Source organism: Glycine soja, chromosome 18 (assembly GCF_004193775.1).
Source record: "Glycine soja cultivar W05 chromosome 18, ASM419377v2, whole genome shotgun sequence".
NCBI classification, from domain to species: domain Eukaryota; kingdom Viridiplantae; phylum Streptophyta; class Magnoliopsida; order Fabales; family Fabaceae; genus Glycine; species Glycine soja.
This window is the reverse complement of record NC_041019.1, coordinates 1,998,886-2,017,826: the sequence shown is the minus strand read 5'-3', so window position 1 is coordinate 2,017,826 and position 18,941 is coordinate 1,998,886. Positions and strand designations below refer to the sequence as shown.

General features: G+C 29.3%; 2 protein-coding genes across 4 annotated transcripts; one reads left to right on the top strand and one right to left on the bottom strand.

Annotated features, from left to right (window-relative positions):
* Positions 1-3,995: 3,995 nt before the first annotated feature.
* Positions 3,996-8,029, bottom strand: LOC114394754 (probable 2-oxoglutarate-dependent dioxygenase At5g05600). Its single transcript, XM_028356430.1, has 3 exons — positions 7,244-8,029; positions 6,426-6,756; positions 3,996-4,748 (listed from the first exon to the last, which is right to left on the bottom strand). Exons 1-3 carry the CDS (start codon positions 7,747-7,749, stop codon positions 4,500-4,502), a joined length of 1,086 nt encoding a protein of 361 aa, XP_028212231.1. The 5' UTR covers positions 7,750-8,029; the 3' UTR covers positions 3,996-4,499.
* Positions 8,030-14,900: 6,871 nt separating this feature from the next.
* LOC114395062 (N-(5'-phosphoribosyl)anthranilate isomerase 1, chloroplastic-like) lies at positions 14,901-17,734 on the top strand. 3 transcript variants are annotated; one of them, XM_028356753.1, is made up of 6 exons: positions 14,901-15,087; positions 15,452-15,596; positions 16,285-16,347; positions 16,575-16,939; positions 17,015-17,178; positions 17,282-17,734. In XM_028356753.1, exons 2-6 carry the CDS (start codon positions 15,572-15,574, stop codon positions 17,505-17,507), a joined length of 843 nt encoding a protein of 280 aa, XP_028212554.1. In that variant the 5' UTR covers positions 14,901-15,087; positions 15,452-15,571; the 3' UTR covers positions 17,508-17,734. The 3 variants fall into 3 exon arrangements, with proteins under 3 accessions (XP_028212554.1, XP_028212555.1, XP_028212556.1); XM_028356754.1 differs by having other exon boundaries at positions 15,396-15,596; XM_028356755.1 differs by lacking the exon at positions 15,452-15,596 and having other exon boundaries at positions 14,902-15,087.
* Positions 17,735-18,941: the final 1,207 nt, after the last annotated feature.

The window sequence follows — 18,941 nt, the reverse complement described above, 5'->3', positions numbered from 1 at the left end:
AAATTAATAAGTTATATACTAACAATATAAAACACACAAGTTTATAATATCATTTGATGATAAATTAGTATCTAATAAATTTGTTAACTTTTATAATAATTATCTTAAAATTTATATAATAATAATTATGTAAGAATTATTATATTAATAATACATAACCATTAATCTCATTTTGTATTAAGTATCAGTTCAAACTTTATTATCCGACAAATGTTCATACAAGTCACCGGTGGGACAAACTGGGAAGAAAGCTAAAGAAATAAAGAAAAACCGTAGGGTGTACTTCTCAAAAATGAAAATGATAATGATATATACTATATTATTTTAATATGTTTGTAATTATATATATATATATATATATATATATATATATATATATTTGTAATTTCTGTCTATAAGTTATGATTAGTATTAACAATTAAGTTTGAAAATTTTGGCAGCTTGTAATTTTTCAGACAAACTAATATTATAAAGTTATTTTAAAAAAAAAAATGAATTTATTAATGTATATAACATTAAGAAAATTACCAAAAGGAACCCAAACCCAATATGGTGTTCTACGACATTATTTTAAAGAAAATGAAAGGTATATATATATATATATATATATATATATATATATATATATATATATATATATATATATATAATAATGAAAGGTTAACCACATCACATAATAACTGCTTCCACCATTATTAGGGAATATTTTATATTGTGATGCTAACAGCCAATCAGAGTTCGACAAATTCACATTTCACATACGCAAAGAAAAGTGCCCTATCATGTACGTAACATGAGACATTTAATTTATCAAAATAAAGCATTCTATATTAGTTTATGTACAGTTTCAATTAATCACGTGATAATTAAGAGTATTTGATAATTCTTTTAAACCACATATATAACTTACAGCGCTAACTATTTTAGAATGAACAGGTATACTTTTATTTTAATGAAAAGTTGATAATGCTAACTTTGGACGCTATCGGTGTTTTAGAAAATTCAACTCAAACCGTTTGTTTTAATGCGAGATAAAGCTCAGTGGCAACATGAATATGTCAGCATTCATTTGTTTATCAAGGGATCACACATAAAACAATATTAAGTCAAACTACACTGCATGATAATGATTGTTGGTTTATCTCTTACTATTATTAAGATAGAATATCATATATGTAAATGAAAAAAATGGCGACACTTCAAATCATGCTGATAATTCTTCTATGAGGACTTGTACATGCTTTGCTGGGATAGTTTATATTTTTAATTTTCAGGTTATAATGGAGTTAGTTTAATTTATTTAGAGTTTTTTTAAAGATAAATCTCTTCATAAATATTTGTAAAAAAACTTAAAATAGAACTTTTTCTTGAGTTAATATTAAGTTATGCAAAAATTAATTTATAAAAAAATCATGTTAATTTCTCTAAAAAATAAATTTAAATTATACCTAAGTTAATTTTCTTCTTACGGTGGTATCATATATAAGTTTGAATTCAGAACTTGGCGCTTTTTGCAGCAGTTTGAGTAGGCCCCTAATAACACAACTAATTGTCTAATTTTTCTTTGTAAAAAGATGAGACTGATTTTGGTGGACACAAGTTCTTGCAATCAATCAGCCAGTGGCAAAAACGAAATACCTGTTTGCAAAGGAAAAGGAGATTATATAATCAGATAAGCAAATGACAGAAACATCATTACATTAGATTAGGAAAAAAAATCCTACATAAAGATAAAACGAAAAATCGTACTGATAGATTTTTCTAGAGATTTCAAGGGGTGAGGAGAGTTATAGATAGTTTCTATCTAAAAAACCACAGGTTAGGAGGAAACCAGAAAGGGTTTCCATTCAAAACACTACTGCTGATTATCCCAAGAGTAGTTTCTAAATATGTTTGGTTGGAAGAAAAATTAAAAGAAGTACAAGATATGATAACTAGAAATTAAAAAAGGTGAATAGAAATATATAAGAAGTAGAATAGAAACAAAGTTATTTAGTTTAGGAATAATGAAAATAAATAAATAGGAAATAGATAAATAGGTGAAAAGAAATATGTGATGAATTGATAAGGAATTAATAATGAACCTCATAACTTTTTTATTCCAATCCCCCTCATTTTATCTCTGTCAAACCATTCAACTTTTTATTTGTCATTTATTTCTTTTCTTTCCATTTATTTCTCTTTTATTAAACAAAGGATAAGAATAGGGATAATGAAAATAGCGTGAGTCAAACGAGATTTTATTTAAATAAGTTTAGCCTATTTTAAAAAATTAAGGCTTAAATCTTACTTATTATTTGTTACTTGTCATAGGTTCTTTTCCCTAATTTTTTTTCATGTCTAATTTAATATATTAATTTACTTAAAAGTCTATTTTATATTAAATTTTTTAATTAGTATGACGTGTCCTTAAATTTCTTCTCGTTGCATGCATGTCATATTTTAATTATTGTTTAAGGATAATAACGAATGTATCCACACAAATATTCAAACAGTAAAGAAAACAAACAAGATTACAAGTCACATGTAAAGACAAATTGTAAAAAAACTAAACGAAAGTACATGTGATTCTGCATCTAAAATAATGATATTATGCTGCTTTAATAAATTTAGAGTGATATTATTTTAGAATTGCAAACGAAAGCAGCGTAATATTTTAGAATTGTACTTCATTTTGTAAGGGTAGGTTACAGATGTATTTAGATGAACTTAGAAAAAAAAGTGTTATACATGATATTATTTTAGAATTTTATTTATAACGGAATTTGATTTAAATAAATATACAGTGTTAAAAAGCGTATAATCTAATTATTGGTTATGGTTATTGGCTTTTGAAATAACTAGCTACTTTAAAAGTCATACTTAGAGTGATAATAAATTAATAGCATATATATATATATTTTTTTTTTGAATTGACAGTACGTAAAAATTAAACCTTTGTTCATTTACTTTTAAGACCATTTTTTGGATATTTATAATTTTTAAAAACTAATTTAATTATCATAACTTTTATTTAAAAGCTTTTTACTTATTTAATTGCAAAAGTGAAGTTATTATTTTCTAAATTATAAGGATTAAAAAATTGTAATATTATACTTATAATGTGTTTAGAAAAACTAGCTCATAAGCAAGTTAAAAAGTTACAAAATAGTTTAAAAAAACTTATAAGTTACAAACTAAGGAAAATAATTTATTGGATTCAAAATGTTTAAATTAATTGATAAACTAATTGGTAAATGTAAAATAATATAAAATATATTTTATTTATATAAATATACAACACACATTATATATAATTAGAAAAATTATTTTAAATTTTTTATATTATAAAAGAACGATAAAGATTTGATGATTTTATATTATAGAGGATAGTTGTTGTTTTGTTTTTTTATTTCTTGTGATATTTTCCTTCTTCTTCAAAAAAATAAATTAAAAAACTTATTTTGTTCATTAAATTAATTTTTAATAATATTCTTCTTAAACATAAAGATCAAGTGTGTTAAGGAGGGTGACACCACAATGACAATTGACGATCCAACACGAATGCTATTGAGGATGCACGTTATCGCTATGTGAATATGAGAACAAAACAAAACATGACATCATTAAAAGTGGTAGTGTAGGCAAAATAGTTTCTAAATTGGAAAAAAAAAGTAACTTAATAAGGATAAAAAAAAGTTGCTCGCTTATAAGTTATAAGATGATTGAAATAACTTATGAAAATTAACCAAAAGTTATTAAAATAAGTTTGTGTCAATAAGCTTATTTTGATCAAATCAAATTATAAATTACTAGAGTGATATACCAAATATATTCATAGTTTTTTAAAAAAATGAACTAATATTTCGAAAGGAATATTTTTTTATGGTTAGCAATAAACAATTGGCAAAGAAAAGGACCGGAAGGTGTAGTATACCATGAATATGAAATATGCCTTTATCAAGCAGACAGCAGTGTCTATATTTAATAATCCAGATATGATGATATATATCCACTCTTCTTAAAATTATGGTGTGCTTCATTATCACCACAATCATCGATTGTGAAGTGGGGACAAAACCTAGTTTTATTTACACACCTTGGAAGAATCTTTATTGTCCATCAAATTTAGCCATCATTACAGAGCAAAGTAGAAAACAGCTTTTCAAAACAATATCATATCTATATATCCAATCTCTCTTACATATCCTTACTCTGTGGCTCAATGTGCAAACAAATCCCGATCTAGTTACAAGATTTACAATTAATTATACACCAATAAGGTATAGCGTGCTTGTAAACTCTTGAGAAGTAAGGAATCACATTTCAGACATGAAAACTATATATAACTATTAACTTCTTAAAATAACATCTAAGATGTAAAAAAAATCACATCCAAGACGTGAAACTAAACACGCACGCACGCTGTAAAGACGTGAAACCAAACACGTCATATATAGTGACTTACTATTTGAAATGGACATAGAATGCAAGCAATAAAAGCCTATGAGCAGAATTGATCATCTGGGAGACTTTAAAGATTCAACTTGAGATTTGCCTCGAGGTCCTCTCATTCTAATGAAGAGTCTGTATTCATCGAAGGTCATTGCTGGGTAGAGTGAGGGCTTTTCCGGTGTTACCAGCTCTTTTATTGGCTCAATGGGTATATCACTTTTGGGGTTGTAGAAAAATGCCAGAGAAACTCTCTCTTTATCTGAATTTACTATCACTCTGTGCTCCACACTCTTGTAAATTGCATTGCTTAGAACCTAATCATACACATAATTAAAACAAACAAATTAGTTAACCAATACAGTTTTGTGACTTGATAATTAAGCAGCTAAATATATGCAAATAAATCTTGAATTTCAATGAGAAGGAAAATTGTCAAGCAATATGCACTTTGCTTGATTATGTTGATATGAAATTCTTATAAGCAACTAATGCTAAATATCTGACATTTTCTTATTTGAGAATCATTTCAGACAGTTGATTTGTGTGATGACTTTTTTTTATTATTATTTAGGTCAGGTAGTGAGACGAAATGCATTGTCCTTGTGCGTTTCATATATTCTTACAAATTAAAATATTCCACCGTTTTAGTCAGAGTGGAAATAATAGTATTTCATAAGGAACATATTGGCCTATTGGGTCCTGAACAGTCAAATAAATAAACAAACGCAAGCTAGTTGCACATGATTGGGAGCAGTTATTCTACTTTCATATAGTAAGGTTATAATTGGTCACTTTATTAGTTACTGTGGAATTTTCACGGTTCAGAAAGGATGAATAAAAGCACAGCAATGACAAAAGTACAACTGAGCTATACCTAGCTAGTATAAGATGATTTATTTAATAATATATTTCATGTAAAAAATAACTTTAATTTTTTCAAATCCTTGATTTATAATTACTTTAACTTTTTTTATTATTTTATATATCATGTTTCTTTTCTTTTTCTCTACCTCTAACTAATCAATATACATACTCCATAGCTTTGTCGATGGCCTATATTGATATATTTTTCGATAGTGTCAAGGAATCTTTTTCACATCAAAGCTATGACTCTATCCTTGAACCTTTTCGGTCAAATGTTTATCCACTTTTTGTAAGTGGGCATAATTTTTTTAGAAAGAAAACCTTTTATATTATACATGTCCCAAACTTGAAAGAAAAATAATCAACTATTAACCCGTTTTATTCCAGGGTAAACTATTGTGAGGAATTCGATTCATCCAAAATAATTAAATATGTAAAGTAATAAAATAAAAATCTAATTCGAATATAATAAAATCATCATCTTTTTTTTGGTACAACTAAATAAAAGCATCATCCAATTATCATAAACTAAGTTTATAATAATTAATTCAAAAGTAACATATAAAATCATTTTAACTGATTAATTACCTAAATTCTTTACCCTGAGTATGAAAATAAAATACAAAATAATTATATTTTTCATTAGTTTTAATTAAAATAATTGATAATCTTAACTAATTTTAAATGAAAACATAATTTTTAAACATACTGTCTGGTTGAAATTTTTTAAAAAATAGTTGTGTCTCACATTTTATTTAATAAATGTTTCATAATTTTCTTTTATAAATTTTAACTAATAAAAGGAGAGTGAATTGTTATACTTTCTCACTTTAAATTTCATCATTCTGACGTAGGCGGTGCGAATTTAAAAATGAGGAAAAAAGAAACATATGCGGGAAAATATCTTAACTGTTAATTTGTAAAAGACACGTTTCGACTCGTCAATTGTTTGAGGAGAAACTAAACTAACAATTGAACTTTTAATTTAAAAAAAAAAAAAACTAACAATTGAACTTCACACGTGTCCCCACCACGTGTACTTTTTGTTTATATGATGACTAATTTAATCGTGGCCAAACATTTTCTGAATAGGGATAATAGTGTGAGAGAAATTAAAGATCATTCACCTGAATTTGGTCTCCGATATTGACGATAAAAGCATGGCGTGCAGGCTTCACGGTAATCCAATTATCACATTTTCGAACTTGAAGACCAGGAACTTGATCATCTGGAAGCAACATAGTCATTCCTCCAGGGTCTGAGTGTGATGACAAACCCAACGTCAACTCTGGCCGTGGACATTTAGGGTAAAAATTCACTCTTAGACATGCCCCTATGTCTTCTCCCCCAAAACCATTTTGAAGAATTTTTTCATCTAATCCAAGGTTTATTGACAAAGCCTTCATCAACCTCCCACATAGCTTCACTAACTCTCTCCCATACTCATCAAACACTTTCCTGGATAAAATAATATACAACTAATTATTATATATAAAACACAAGTCATGACTCAATGAGTGTAACTTATTTGACAAGAGTTTGTGGGAAAAATAAATAAATTTGCTTCTCACAAATTATAGGCTTAGAAAAAAAATGAAAAATCTTAAATACAACTAAATCTCAAACGTATAAATTATAGTTATTTTTAATACAAATATAAATAAAATACAGTTCATATTAAAATTCCATCTCAATAACCAGTTAAACCTTTAACTCATACGATGTATTACATGAACTACTAAGATGAAATTCTTATTCTGATTAAAGAACTCCAATTAGAATTGAGATTTCATCTTAATAACTTGCTAATTATCTTTTAACTCATATATACTTAGGTGAAACATTAACATGAAACTCTTATTCTAATTGGAAAACAATACCAACTAACACAAGTTGTATGTAAGTTGTGTCCTATTTTATATAACATATATGAATAGTTAATTACCTGCAAGAGGGAGGCGAGGCAGGCCATTTGTTATAGTCCTTGAGTGGCAAGGGAAGATAGTGAAGAAAATAGTAATCACTCCAATCAAGAATAGCACCTTTCTCAATTCCAAGTCTGCTTCCGTACCCTTCATAGGTTTTTGGCGAGTTGGCATATTGCTGCTTCACCTCCATGGGCATGTGAAAGAATTGACGCCAAGTTTCCCTAGCCTTGTCCATCAAATCAGGGCTAACACCATGGTTAGTGACTTGGAAGAAGCCCCACTCTTTGCAAGCCTCTGAGATTTGCCTAAGAATTGAGTCTGAGACACGTTGGTCAGCACCAAACAGACCACCAAGGTCGATGATTGGAATATTGGCATCATCAAAATTAGAACTTCTTATGGATGGTCTATCAGTAGAAGGCTTGATGTACCTTTCAGGGATTGAATCTATGCAGTTTTCGGATAAGGACTGAACCCGGACAATGGGCTCAGGCCAATCTGGTTGTGGTTGGTTTTTTAACATTGCTAGATGAAATTGTTATGTGGAATTTGTTGTGTCTAAGGGTAAGATATATACTAGATAGGCTAGCTTCAATTCGTGTATATGTATGTATATATACATATATAATGAAGTATGAAATGGAAACAAGTTTTTGGTTTTGATTTAAAGGGTTGGGTTGGGTTGGGTGTGTGCGAATTGAAAGAGGAGTTGGATTTTAATTTGAGGCAAAGAACGAAGAGGAAAAGTGTGGGGATGAGATATGGTGGAAGTTAAACGGGGAAAAGGAGGTGGGACCGTGCTGCCAAGGGAAGTGAAATGGACGTTATATAAAAACGTGGAGCTTATGCATTTTAAAAGGGTGTGAATGCTGTGCAAGTTAATTCCAAGACACGAGACAATTCGGTGGGGTTTATTTATTATTTTCCTGTGGGGTGTGTTCTTCTTCTTGTTTTTTTATGACAACTTGACCATATTATCCTTAAATTATGAGTAAAATGTTATACACTTACACTTAAAAAGTTTTATACATTTAATCACCAACTCATTTTTTTATAGTAAATTTGTTGTTTTTTTAAATAATTATGCTAAAGTAATTCAAATAGTTATTTATAATTAAATATTTGTATAAAACTTATAATGTATAAACATTATAACTTAAACTATTATTTAGTTTAAAATAAATTCAATAACCACCTTGGGACTCGGTTATTAACTTATTATTGTTGTCGTACGAAGTGGTCCATAGAGGCATAGACCATCATGTTAAGCACGTGAATTGACAGCGTGATAAAATTCAAACACATTAAGTATTTGTTTGTTATAGATTGAAAAATAAAATTTCATTTAATAAATATCTATTATTGATTTTCTAGTTTTTATAAGGATTAATCAATAATAAAAAATATCATTTAGCACATGAATTAATTAGATAAATTAAAATTATTTCAACTTAACTAGTAATTTTAAATTTAATTCTTTAATATGTAAATATGTTAAAAAATAAATTAATTTGTGCTTAACTCGCAAAATTGTCGTCAAACAAGTGATATGTTACCTTTTAAAAAAATAATAGTAAAGAATATATTAAAATTTTCAATTTTCAAGGATGATTTTTTTTTCTTTCCTCCATATACCAAAAAGAATCCCTCTCTTATCTTAATTTAATCTACAAATCAGGTACTTAATGAGCAGATTTTTTAATTATAGGTGTTTGATTATTATTTTGATTTTTAACTCATTCAAGTTCGGTTAGGATGAACACGATCAGGGGATAAATTATTTCTAGTTACCTTATTTATTTATTGGCATGATTTGATTTCATGTCTTTACCATTTTAATTAAGAGAATGAAATTAAAAACATGTTCGCTTTCCTTTTGGAGTATATTTGGTAGTGGGTTAAATAAACCCAAGGGAATAATACTAAAATTTAAGAAAATAAAGTTTGGGTCTCGTTACATAATATATACGGTATAACATTTTTTTTGGACACAATATAAGGTAGAACATATTCTCATCTCATAATTTAATTAAGAAATATGCTATAATGTGTATGTCTAAATAAAAGTTTGAATTCACTTTCACAATCTCGATATAATGATTTAATGAAACGAAATAACGAATAAGAAAAAAATTGTTCCCTACCTAATAACATATGATTTCCCAATAATTATGCAAAATAAATCATCTAATGAGATAACAACTTTTATAATAATTTTCTGATCGAAAAAAAAACAACTTTTATAATAATAAATTTATATGATAGTATAAATACCGTATCGAATACTATAATTAACTTTCTAAGTGAGCAGTCTAATCCATTGGAAATCATCAACATAAATCAAAATAATACAATATTGATTTTCATAATTTAAAATATTTTAATAACCAAATATTACCAATTCACAACATAATTAAAAAATTCTAAAAAAAATTCGATGGTTTTAAAAGAAAAAATAAATAAATACAGAGGAACGTGATCCGGCAGTGTAAACTAAGTGCATATGATTTAGGACGATGCCTCACCAAATTGGGAGGAAACTGCGAGCATATGATTTAGGACAATGCCTCACAAACTTCCCCTATCATCCGTGACATCACCTTATCAACTGTATTTCCCTTATAGTTATACTGCTATGAATAAAAGTTTGAGATTTTATATTTAGACACCCATTATTTATAAACATTCTAATAATATTTTTATTATTATTTTTCCTATTGCCTCAGGATTTAGGATTCGTTGATAATTATAACATATTTATAGACCGGGTGCTGTTTTAAATTTTAAAAACTAAAATGTATTTATGGTTTTTTCTATGTTTTCAATAAAACTAAAAGTATTTTTATTATCAATCTTATAAATATTTATCTCTCTTCTCTTCATATCTCTCTCATGATGTCTACACCTTTGGGGCGTCTAAAAAACATTTTCCTAAAAAGTTAATAAATCAATTATTATTGTTTTTATCATGGTAAAGTTCTTAAAATTTAAATAAATGAATGATTTAATTTTATTTAAATAAATAATTGTTTTTAATATATTTTTAATATTTTTTAAAATATTTATTTAGTAAATTAAAATAAACATGGATTTAGATTCTTACACATGTTGACTTTGACATATAACTACACAAAAAATCATAAATGTTTCAACTAAAATGTAATTTTTTGATTCATAAATATACATATTATTTTTAAAAGCTTGTTTGATAAAGAATTATAAGGTTGGATTGGTGGTGAAAAAAGAAAAGAGAGAAGTCATAAGTTTAAATTCTCATACTAATAAAAAGTCAAAAACTAACAACTGGTGGATAAAAAAAAAAAAAAAAAACTCGCTTGTTTGACTATATTAATTAGTATTGTTTAGTAAACAATTTTTTAATGAGAGTTTCTATAGTGCCCCTATTTTGGAGGGTTTTGATATTGTTAATTTTTTAACCAATTAAATTACATGTCATTTTTTGTTACAAAATTTTTAAATTGAATCTTTTTTAAATTAAAAAATATGATTAAAGATAATTTTAGAAGTTTGAATCCTACAATCTTTTTATTAACTTTGAAGATAACTTTTTTTAAATTAAAAAAAGTGTTAAAAGTAACTAAAAAGATTATAGGGTTTAGACTTCTAAAGTAATTTTTTTTATCATATTTTAAAAAGTAATAATTAAGGAGTAACTTGAAAAAACAAAAAAAAATAATTAATTAATAAGAAGGCAACATCTAATTTGATTGATTAAAAAAATAGCAATATCAAAATACTTAAATTATTGGAAGCACCATAAAAACTCTCATTTTAAGTAGTTTATAATATATTTTTTTTGAAGAATTCGTGGATTATGGTGTTCGAGGAGGTTGAAACTTGAAATTAAGAAAAAAAAGGTAAGAACCATGAGTTGTCATTTTGATGTCTCTGTATAGCAAGTTTCAGGCTAGGATTTGAAATGTGCCAAAATATTCGGTGGGAGAGAATGTTAGTTAACTATTGATCTATGTAGGTGCATAAAATATCATGTTCTCAATTGTTTTAATTGGTATACATTAGCGTCAACAAAGTTAAAATTTAAGATCTTAAACTCCCATTCTAACGAGTTTCTCAATTGTTTTATTTAGTGTTCACGTTATTTTATTTTTCCACCCAAGGTTTTTTAATTAGGTAGTAAATTGTTAATATTTTAAAATTGATAAATACGTGATTTGTTCAACAATTTTGCATGAGAGCTAAAGGTGGGGATTATAAACCAATTTTGTTGCATCCTTTAGCAAGACAAGTCACATTGTCATGATAAATGCATGAGGAAAGTATGGTTGCGCCAGCTCATAAAACATCTCCAAAGTAAGAAAGCCTTCCAAAATAATAAAAAAATGAATATATTTGTTTTTAATTAGAGTTAGTTAAATACATTTGCATTTTAGTTTAAATTAATAATAAATACACCCTTTAAAATTACTTATATTTTTTAAATGCTTTGGTGGGCTCAACTTTGTTTTTTTTTTTTTCAGGGCTCAACTTTGGTTATTTGCTATTTATTGTATCTTTTGTGATAAATATTCCATAACCAAGGTCTCCGCATTTTTGTAACTCTTGGTACCACTGGTACCGTTTATTAATGCACTTCTTTTGCCTAAAGAAAACACTAAAAAACCACGAAGTTTGTGCAATGCTTGAATTATCCTTCGTTAGAATTTGAGATTGGATAGAAATCTACTGTTTTATTTCTGGTCTCACTTAAACATGTGATTTCTTCTCTCTATCTACTTCCTGTCGTCTGCATGTCCATTTAGGCATTAATCCATTATCTTGCTTGCAACAAAATCTTTTATCAAACTCTTATACCATCAAAATAAGAGAAAATAGTATACATACTGACAATTTGAATTTTTTTACAATTATTTAATCATAAAATACTATATATAATAAATTTATTAATTTAATAATAATCATCCTAAAAGTTATATCATAATATAAAAACTTTACACTAACGATGTGTACATGCCTATTAAACTCTTAATAAATACAAAATGACATAAAAAATGCAATATATTTACAGAAAAGCGGGACAACTTTTCCAAGGAATAAAAACTAATAATTGTTAATGTTTGTTGTTACCTGGATATTGATATAGGCCTTAGCCCTTAGTCTCAAACCCAAGATTTTTTTTTCTTTCTCAATATTCTTATTCGTTAATAGTTTCTCAATGGTCTTATTCGTTAATAGTAACGTTGAGGATGTACTTTCAAAAATACTTTATGGCTTATGTTAGTAAATGTACGGTAGGTGTGAGGGAGAAAAAGGGAAGAGTTAGAATGTGATAAAGGCAAGTAAGGATAATATGAGATCTTAGGGGTAAATTTTTTACAATGTGAGGAGAAACCATTCATTTTGGAGAAAATTCCTATCGGATTTATTTTGTATGTAAATTTTTTTTTAGGTGATAACTACACATATCGAATATAATTAGTGTCTGATCTAATAAATTAAAAAATACCTACAATCTCTAATTTAAAATCCAAAAATAACCTCTAAGATAAAATTTGACCTCATTTTAGTCCCTTAATTTAACTATAATTTTAATCCTTCATATTATTTTCAAACCAGTTAAATCCATCTACCTTTTAAAATTACTAAATTCAATCTACTTAAAATTCTCTAACTCTCATTTTCTACATTATCTCACACCTAAAAAAAATCTCAAAATCTCCTCTTTCAAATCCTAATGTCACTTCTTATGAAATCCTTCAACTCTTATCAAATCTCTAGCCTCTAAACTTTTAAAAAAAAAACCTCCTAAATATTTGAATAAAAAATAAGAATTTAAGAGTTTTAGATAAAAGAAAATTAATGACCAAATCAAAGAACTTAGAGTATCAAATTTCACTTATTCACTTAATATAAATTAAAGAAGCCAAATGAGTAACTAAGTCAAAGCAGTAAGTACAAATGATATGAGCATTATTTAAAATTAAATCCTAATACACAAATGTAAATAACAGTGCTAACTAATAACTCAGTAAGATTGAGCTTTTTAAGATAGCATAGTATTGGGTACAATTTCTACTACTATACTTTCATTGTCATAAGCTCTCATCAAAGCATACCTTAGCCATGAAATAAGGTACTTTCCCCTCCCCTAGACTTTGATAATAAAAAACTGTATATTGCAGTTGACAGTTTGTTTAGAACTAGATTGGTATGCCCGTGCTTCGAAAAAGCAAAACAGAGTCTGTTTTTTCAAAATGCAAAATAAAAAATAGAATAAAAAGGTTAGAGCATAGTTTTTGACACCTGGAACATTATTTTGGTGGCTGGACAGATTTATAAATACTATTTGATGACAGTAAGAGCCATGGATATTTGTTCAATTGAACCACCACCTAAGTGAATGACCTTATAGAGATCCTGGGAAGGAGAGCAGATATGAAGCAAGGAATTTACCCACAAAATTGAATCCTCAGCCAGAAGAAGTATGCCCAAGTGCCGAATGGAAGTGGTCAAGAACTACTGTAGTTTATGATGCTTCATCTGATCATCTCATTTCCTTTTTATCCCCTCTCTTTTTGGAAACATTGGTACAAAATTCTATTCTATTTCTTGCAAATTGATTTTGTAGTACTTTACTGTTGTCATTAGTATTGTTATAGCGCTCAACCCACATTCCCATGCTTACATCTTCCATTTTAAATTTAAACAGCTGCCATCAGAATATATATTTCAAGGTAAAATCTAGTCTAGATAAAAATTTAGTATCCTTGTGTTGAGATAGGATGAAAGTAACAATATCTCTAGAAATTATATATGCAGGCCCATTTGCATAAGGAGGATATACTTCTTCAGGCCATTCCTGCAACACCTCAGACTCGGAGAATGGAACAAGAACAATTTATAACGTTCTATGCTCTTGCCACCAAATGTATTTTAAACAAGCACAATAACTAAGGAAAAAGAGAACTTAATTACAAAACAGAACTATAATATGAAACACTACAAAGTGTCAATCAAAAGTAGCAGAGTGACACTAGAGCACTAGCACAAAAATATAAAGTTGATCTAATGATGAAAAGAAAAGAAAAAGGAGAGAGTGCTTGTTTCCACTAATAAAAATTAACAATAATAACAATTAATATTTGCCCAAAAAAAAAACAGAGCACTGGCGAGTTCCAGTAATATATTCATATGCTTACTAATTAGTAGTAATGGTATTGCTAAATCTTGAGTTTTTACCCCAACCTTTAGGACCTCATTTGGGCAAAACAAACATCATCCACACAAGTTGTCATGGCATCGAAGCAGTCGTCCTAGAGTTTCTATTCTCCCGTGTATATAAGGCAAAACAAACTTCACTCACACGTGTTAAGGGATGTAATAGGATATAAAGGGAATTAAAACCCTAATCTCTATATACGAGCTGCCAATTGATGGTTAAATTTTTTTAAAAAATGCATATAATAAATGAAGTGCAAGAGAGATGGACACAAATAAAGATTATTGTATAAATTGTAGTATAAATAACATTTCTCTACTAAGAATCCAGCTTTCAATCCATTAGAATGTTAGGTTGGAACTGTGAAAAAAAAAAAAAGATAGCTTGTCTATGATTTCATAATAATTTGGGCATATATCAAATTATATAAATTTATTTAAAAAAGAAATTATATCTTTTCAGGATTCTTGATATCATTTCAGGCTTGGTGCATTTGGTCCATTGCTATTTACATTTCCTTCTCTTTTTTCTCTTCGCAAGGAAATACCCAAACTACCCACATCTTCACCTTCACCCTCCCCATGCTTACTTCTCTGTTCTAAACCCTTGCTTGAATCCCAGCGACGGGTTTATCACCGTTCCAAAGCGCCAAAATGCTTTCAGGTTTCTCGTTTTACCCATTTCATGTTAAATGGTACTCTCTGTTCAGTGTTTGTTACCTGGCATTCCACATGTTTGATGAATTCCCTACCTGAATTGATTTTGTGATAATCAAACAGTAGTTTGTTGCGAGACTCATTTATACTGTAGTGTAGGTACTGCATATGCATTGCATATGGTCGTGTTGCTGTAGACTGTTTGACTAGTTTCTCTGGATAGAAGAAGTAGAACAAAAGATTTATTGCTCTGTCAATTTGTAGGGATTGGAAATCCCCAAATTTCTTATATTCGGTGTTATCCTGTTCACACAGACATGGTTTTTTATATTACCGTCATAAAAAAGAGTGTATCCCACGACTTCTCTTAGGTTAGTAACGTGACCACGAGCATTGTTCAACGAACAACCATTGAAGGCATACAAAGTATCAGTTCTCTCAGCCATTGAAGGCACGAATTTCGATCTGATTTCACGAAGCCCGAACCGAAAATGAGAAACCCAAGACCCCAAATTGGTAAATCTCTCTTTGCCAAATCTCAATTCTTAAATTTATCCCAAACCCAATTTCTAAACTCGCCCTAATTTCTAAACCCTGAACTCCAAATTCATAAATCTTTCTTCTTTTTCTTTTTGTGAATTCAGGTTGATTCAATACCCATTGCTCTATTAATTTCGAATTTTGACTCTCTTTTGCTTTACCACTTTGTCGCAATTCTCGTACCTGTCCCCTTTTATTGTTATTAAACTGGTTTAATTTTAAAAAATCAGTTCAAAAGTGGTTCATCTAACCAGTTCAGTTTAGAACCGGTTCGGTAAAGTGGATTGACTATTTGGATTAAAATCCAAACTGGTTAAATCGGTTCAGTTCGGATCAGATCGGTTTTTTAAAAAAACTGATCCATGCACAGGCCTATTTTCTAGTGGTAAAATGCTTAGTTATTACTGTCATAAAAAATAGTTTTATAGACACGACCTTTGTTCTTTATAAATGCTCAGTTTCTTGACAATTATGTTAAGGCTGTGTTATATTTTATACATATATTTCAATTTTCAAATTTGTCTTGAGGCGTATGTCTATTTAAGCATTTTCAAGTTATCATCAGTGACAGAATTTTCCATGTACTTATGTCAAACTGAACAATTTTTTTATAAAAAAAAAGAGTTCTGCTGACCTTGCAAGGTTTGCTGTTCATTTTGTACAGGTTTAACCACTGGGAGTTACTTGCAACTTAGAGCTGCAAATATTCACAATAGACCAATTTCTGGTAGTCCAATTCTTTGTCCTTCTTCTTTAATAACATTTCCTTTGCATTTCAAAAATATAATTCTTTGTCCTTCTTCTGGTATACGTCTCAAGATTTGTGGAAACCAAAGTAGCACAATCCCCATGTGAACTTAATTTCATGTCTTTGCTTGCATTGACCATGCATGGTGACTAGGTCATAATTCATAATGGAGTCAATATTTAAATGTTTTAACGTGATTTCTGTAGGTTTAAGAGTAGAGAAGTTGCAATTTTCAAGTGTAAGGTTCTGTCTCAAGCATAAAGTTTCCTGCAAACTTACTGAAGTGGGAAATGATTCAAGCTCATCTAAGGAGCTTGGAAAGTGTCAACCTTTTGTTAAGATGTGTGGCATTGCTTCAGCTAAAGATGCTGCAATGGCAGCTGAAGCTGGTGCAAATTTTATTGGAATGATCATGTGGCCTAACTCAAAACGTTCTGTTTCGCTTTCTGTTGCAATGGAGATATCAAAAGTTGCAAGAGATTATGGAGCAGAGCCTGTGGGTGTATTTGTGGATGATGATTCTGAAACAATTCTAAGAGCTTCTGATGCAGCAAACCTTGAATTTGTTCAGGTAATTTTTGGCCCAAGGTTAATGTATGTTCCATGACAATCAAATGCTTAATTTTGTTATATTTCGACAATGCAGCTTCATGGACATGGTTCTCGGTTAGCTTTTCCGTCCTTAATTCAGGAAAATCGTGTAATATATGTTCTCCATGTAAATGAGGATGGAAGCCTTTTAAACACAATTTCTGATGAAGAGTGCTCTCTAGTTGATTGGGTCCTTGTAGATAGTGCAAAGGGTGGCAGGTAAAGGCATATATCTTGTATAGCTTAATGTCCATGTTCTCGTTAGATAATCTTCTTTTCCCTCTGCATGTTAATATCATAGAACTAATAAGGAATTTTGCAGTGGTAAAGCATTCAATTGGGACCAGTTGAAACTGCCAAACATTAAAAGCAAGTATGGTTGGCTCTTAGCAGGAGGGATCCATCCTGAGAATGTTTCTGAGGCTCTATCTACTCTCAGGCCTGAAGGGGTGGATGTCAGCAGTGGCATTTGTGCATCAGATGGTATCCGTAAGGATCAATCAAGAATAGCTTCTTTCATGAATGCAGTGCATTCTTTTCAGTATTGATTTACCTTAAATTATTATGAGTCTCAAGAAAAGAAATATTGTGATTTGGAAAAATCCTCATGTTGTATTGTTGCAATTTTGTTTTCAAATCCGATTGTATATCTGAAGTTCTTCCTTGGGACCTGTTTTCTAGGCATGAGAATATTATAATGGCGGGGGACAATGCATCAGTACGATCTTTTATACAATTAATAAAAATCCGAATAAAAGTTTCTTTTCCTTTATTAGCTTACTTTTTCCTTGGAAAAATGGTAGTGTCTTGTAACATTTTTCCTGCTTATCACTACATACAACCTCATTGCAATTCTACTCTTATTGTTTTTAGAGTTGAACACCATGAAGACTCTCAAGTGCAACTAAACAAACTCATAAAACATGTCTAGGCACTTAAATGCCAAACATGGGAATCTACATGCTCTGACATCTTAAACGACTAAAAAGGATAATGTTATTTGCATATAAATTTTGTTTTTATTCTTAAACTACTTCATCATTAGATAATATTATTAAAAACACGTTCTTATATATTCTGCATATTTTTATTTTTTCAGATAAGTGAGAAGGTATTTCGTGAAATTTGGTCTGCAAATAACATAACACTGGGTAAATATCTATGCAACAAGAATTTGGGTTCTCTGGGAGTAAAGGGAAAACTACATATTGTTGACTCGTAATAATTAGTACATACTAGGTTATCTTGGAAGCTATTGAAATATCTCCCTGCAATGATTGACTCACGAGTCATGAGTGGTTGAACTACATCAAACTGCAGACGATGCGAGTTGGGCATGCATATTAATGCCAATGAAGTTGGAAATTGACGTGAAAAGTAGGATCTACTATGGGTTTTTTCTTGTGATTTCCCCCTCTGTACCGAAAAAGATAGACCTACCTCAAACTGAAAGCAAATTACCTGCATTTTAAAACAACCAGTGGACGTGTGACACGAGTTTTTGCTCATCCCCATGTCAATATCTGATCCACAATCTTTCACTGTTGGACACCATTGATATAATTTTAAGGGCTCCTTTCTGTCCTTATATCCTTGTTTATATTTCTGTTAGATAAGATTGGGTGATCATTTTTTTATATATTTATAGGGGGTAGTTAATCCTTTTACTTTTTGGATCAACCGTGTTTGTGCTTTTACCCTGTGAAGTTGCCACTTAGCTGTTATGATGAAAGTTGATCCGGGGGTGAAAAGAGATTGAAAGAGTGAACATGAAGGTGAGGAGGGAGATTTGGGGAGAACTGAGGAGAAGCTAACTTCGATGATTGGAGCAGTATGCCTTTGAAACTAAAACGAACACTCACATATATGTATGTGTTTTCTTGAAGCTTACCACTTTTATAGCTTTTCTTGCGTTGCATATTGCCTTAACTTGGAAAAAAAGCCATGTCCCCACCATCAAACTAACACACCCAATGGAAGTG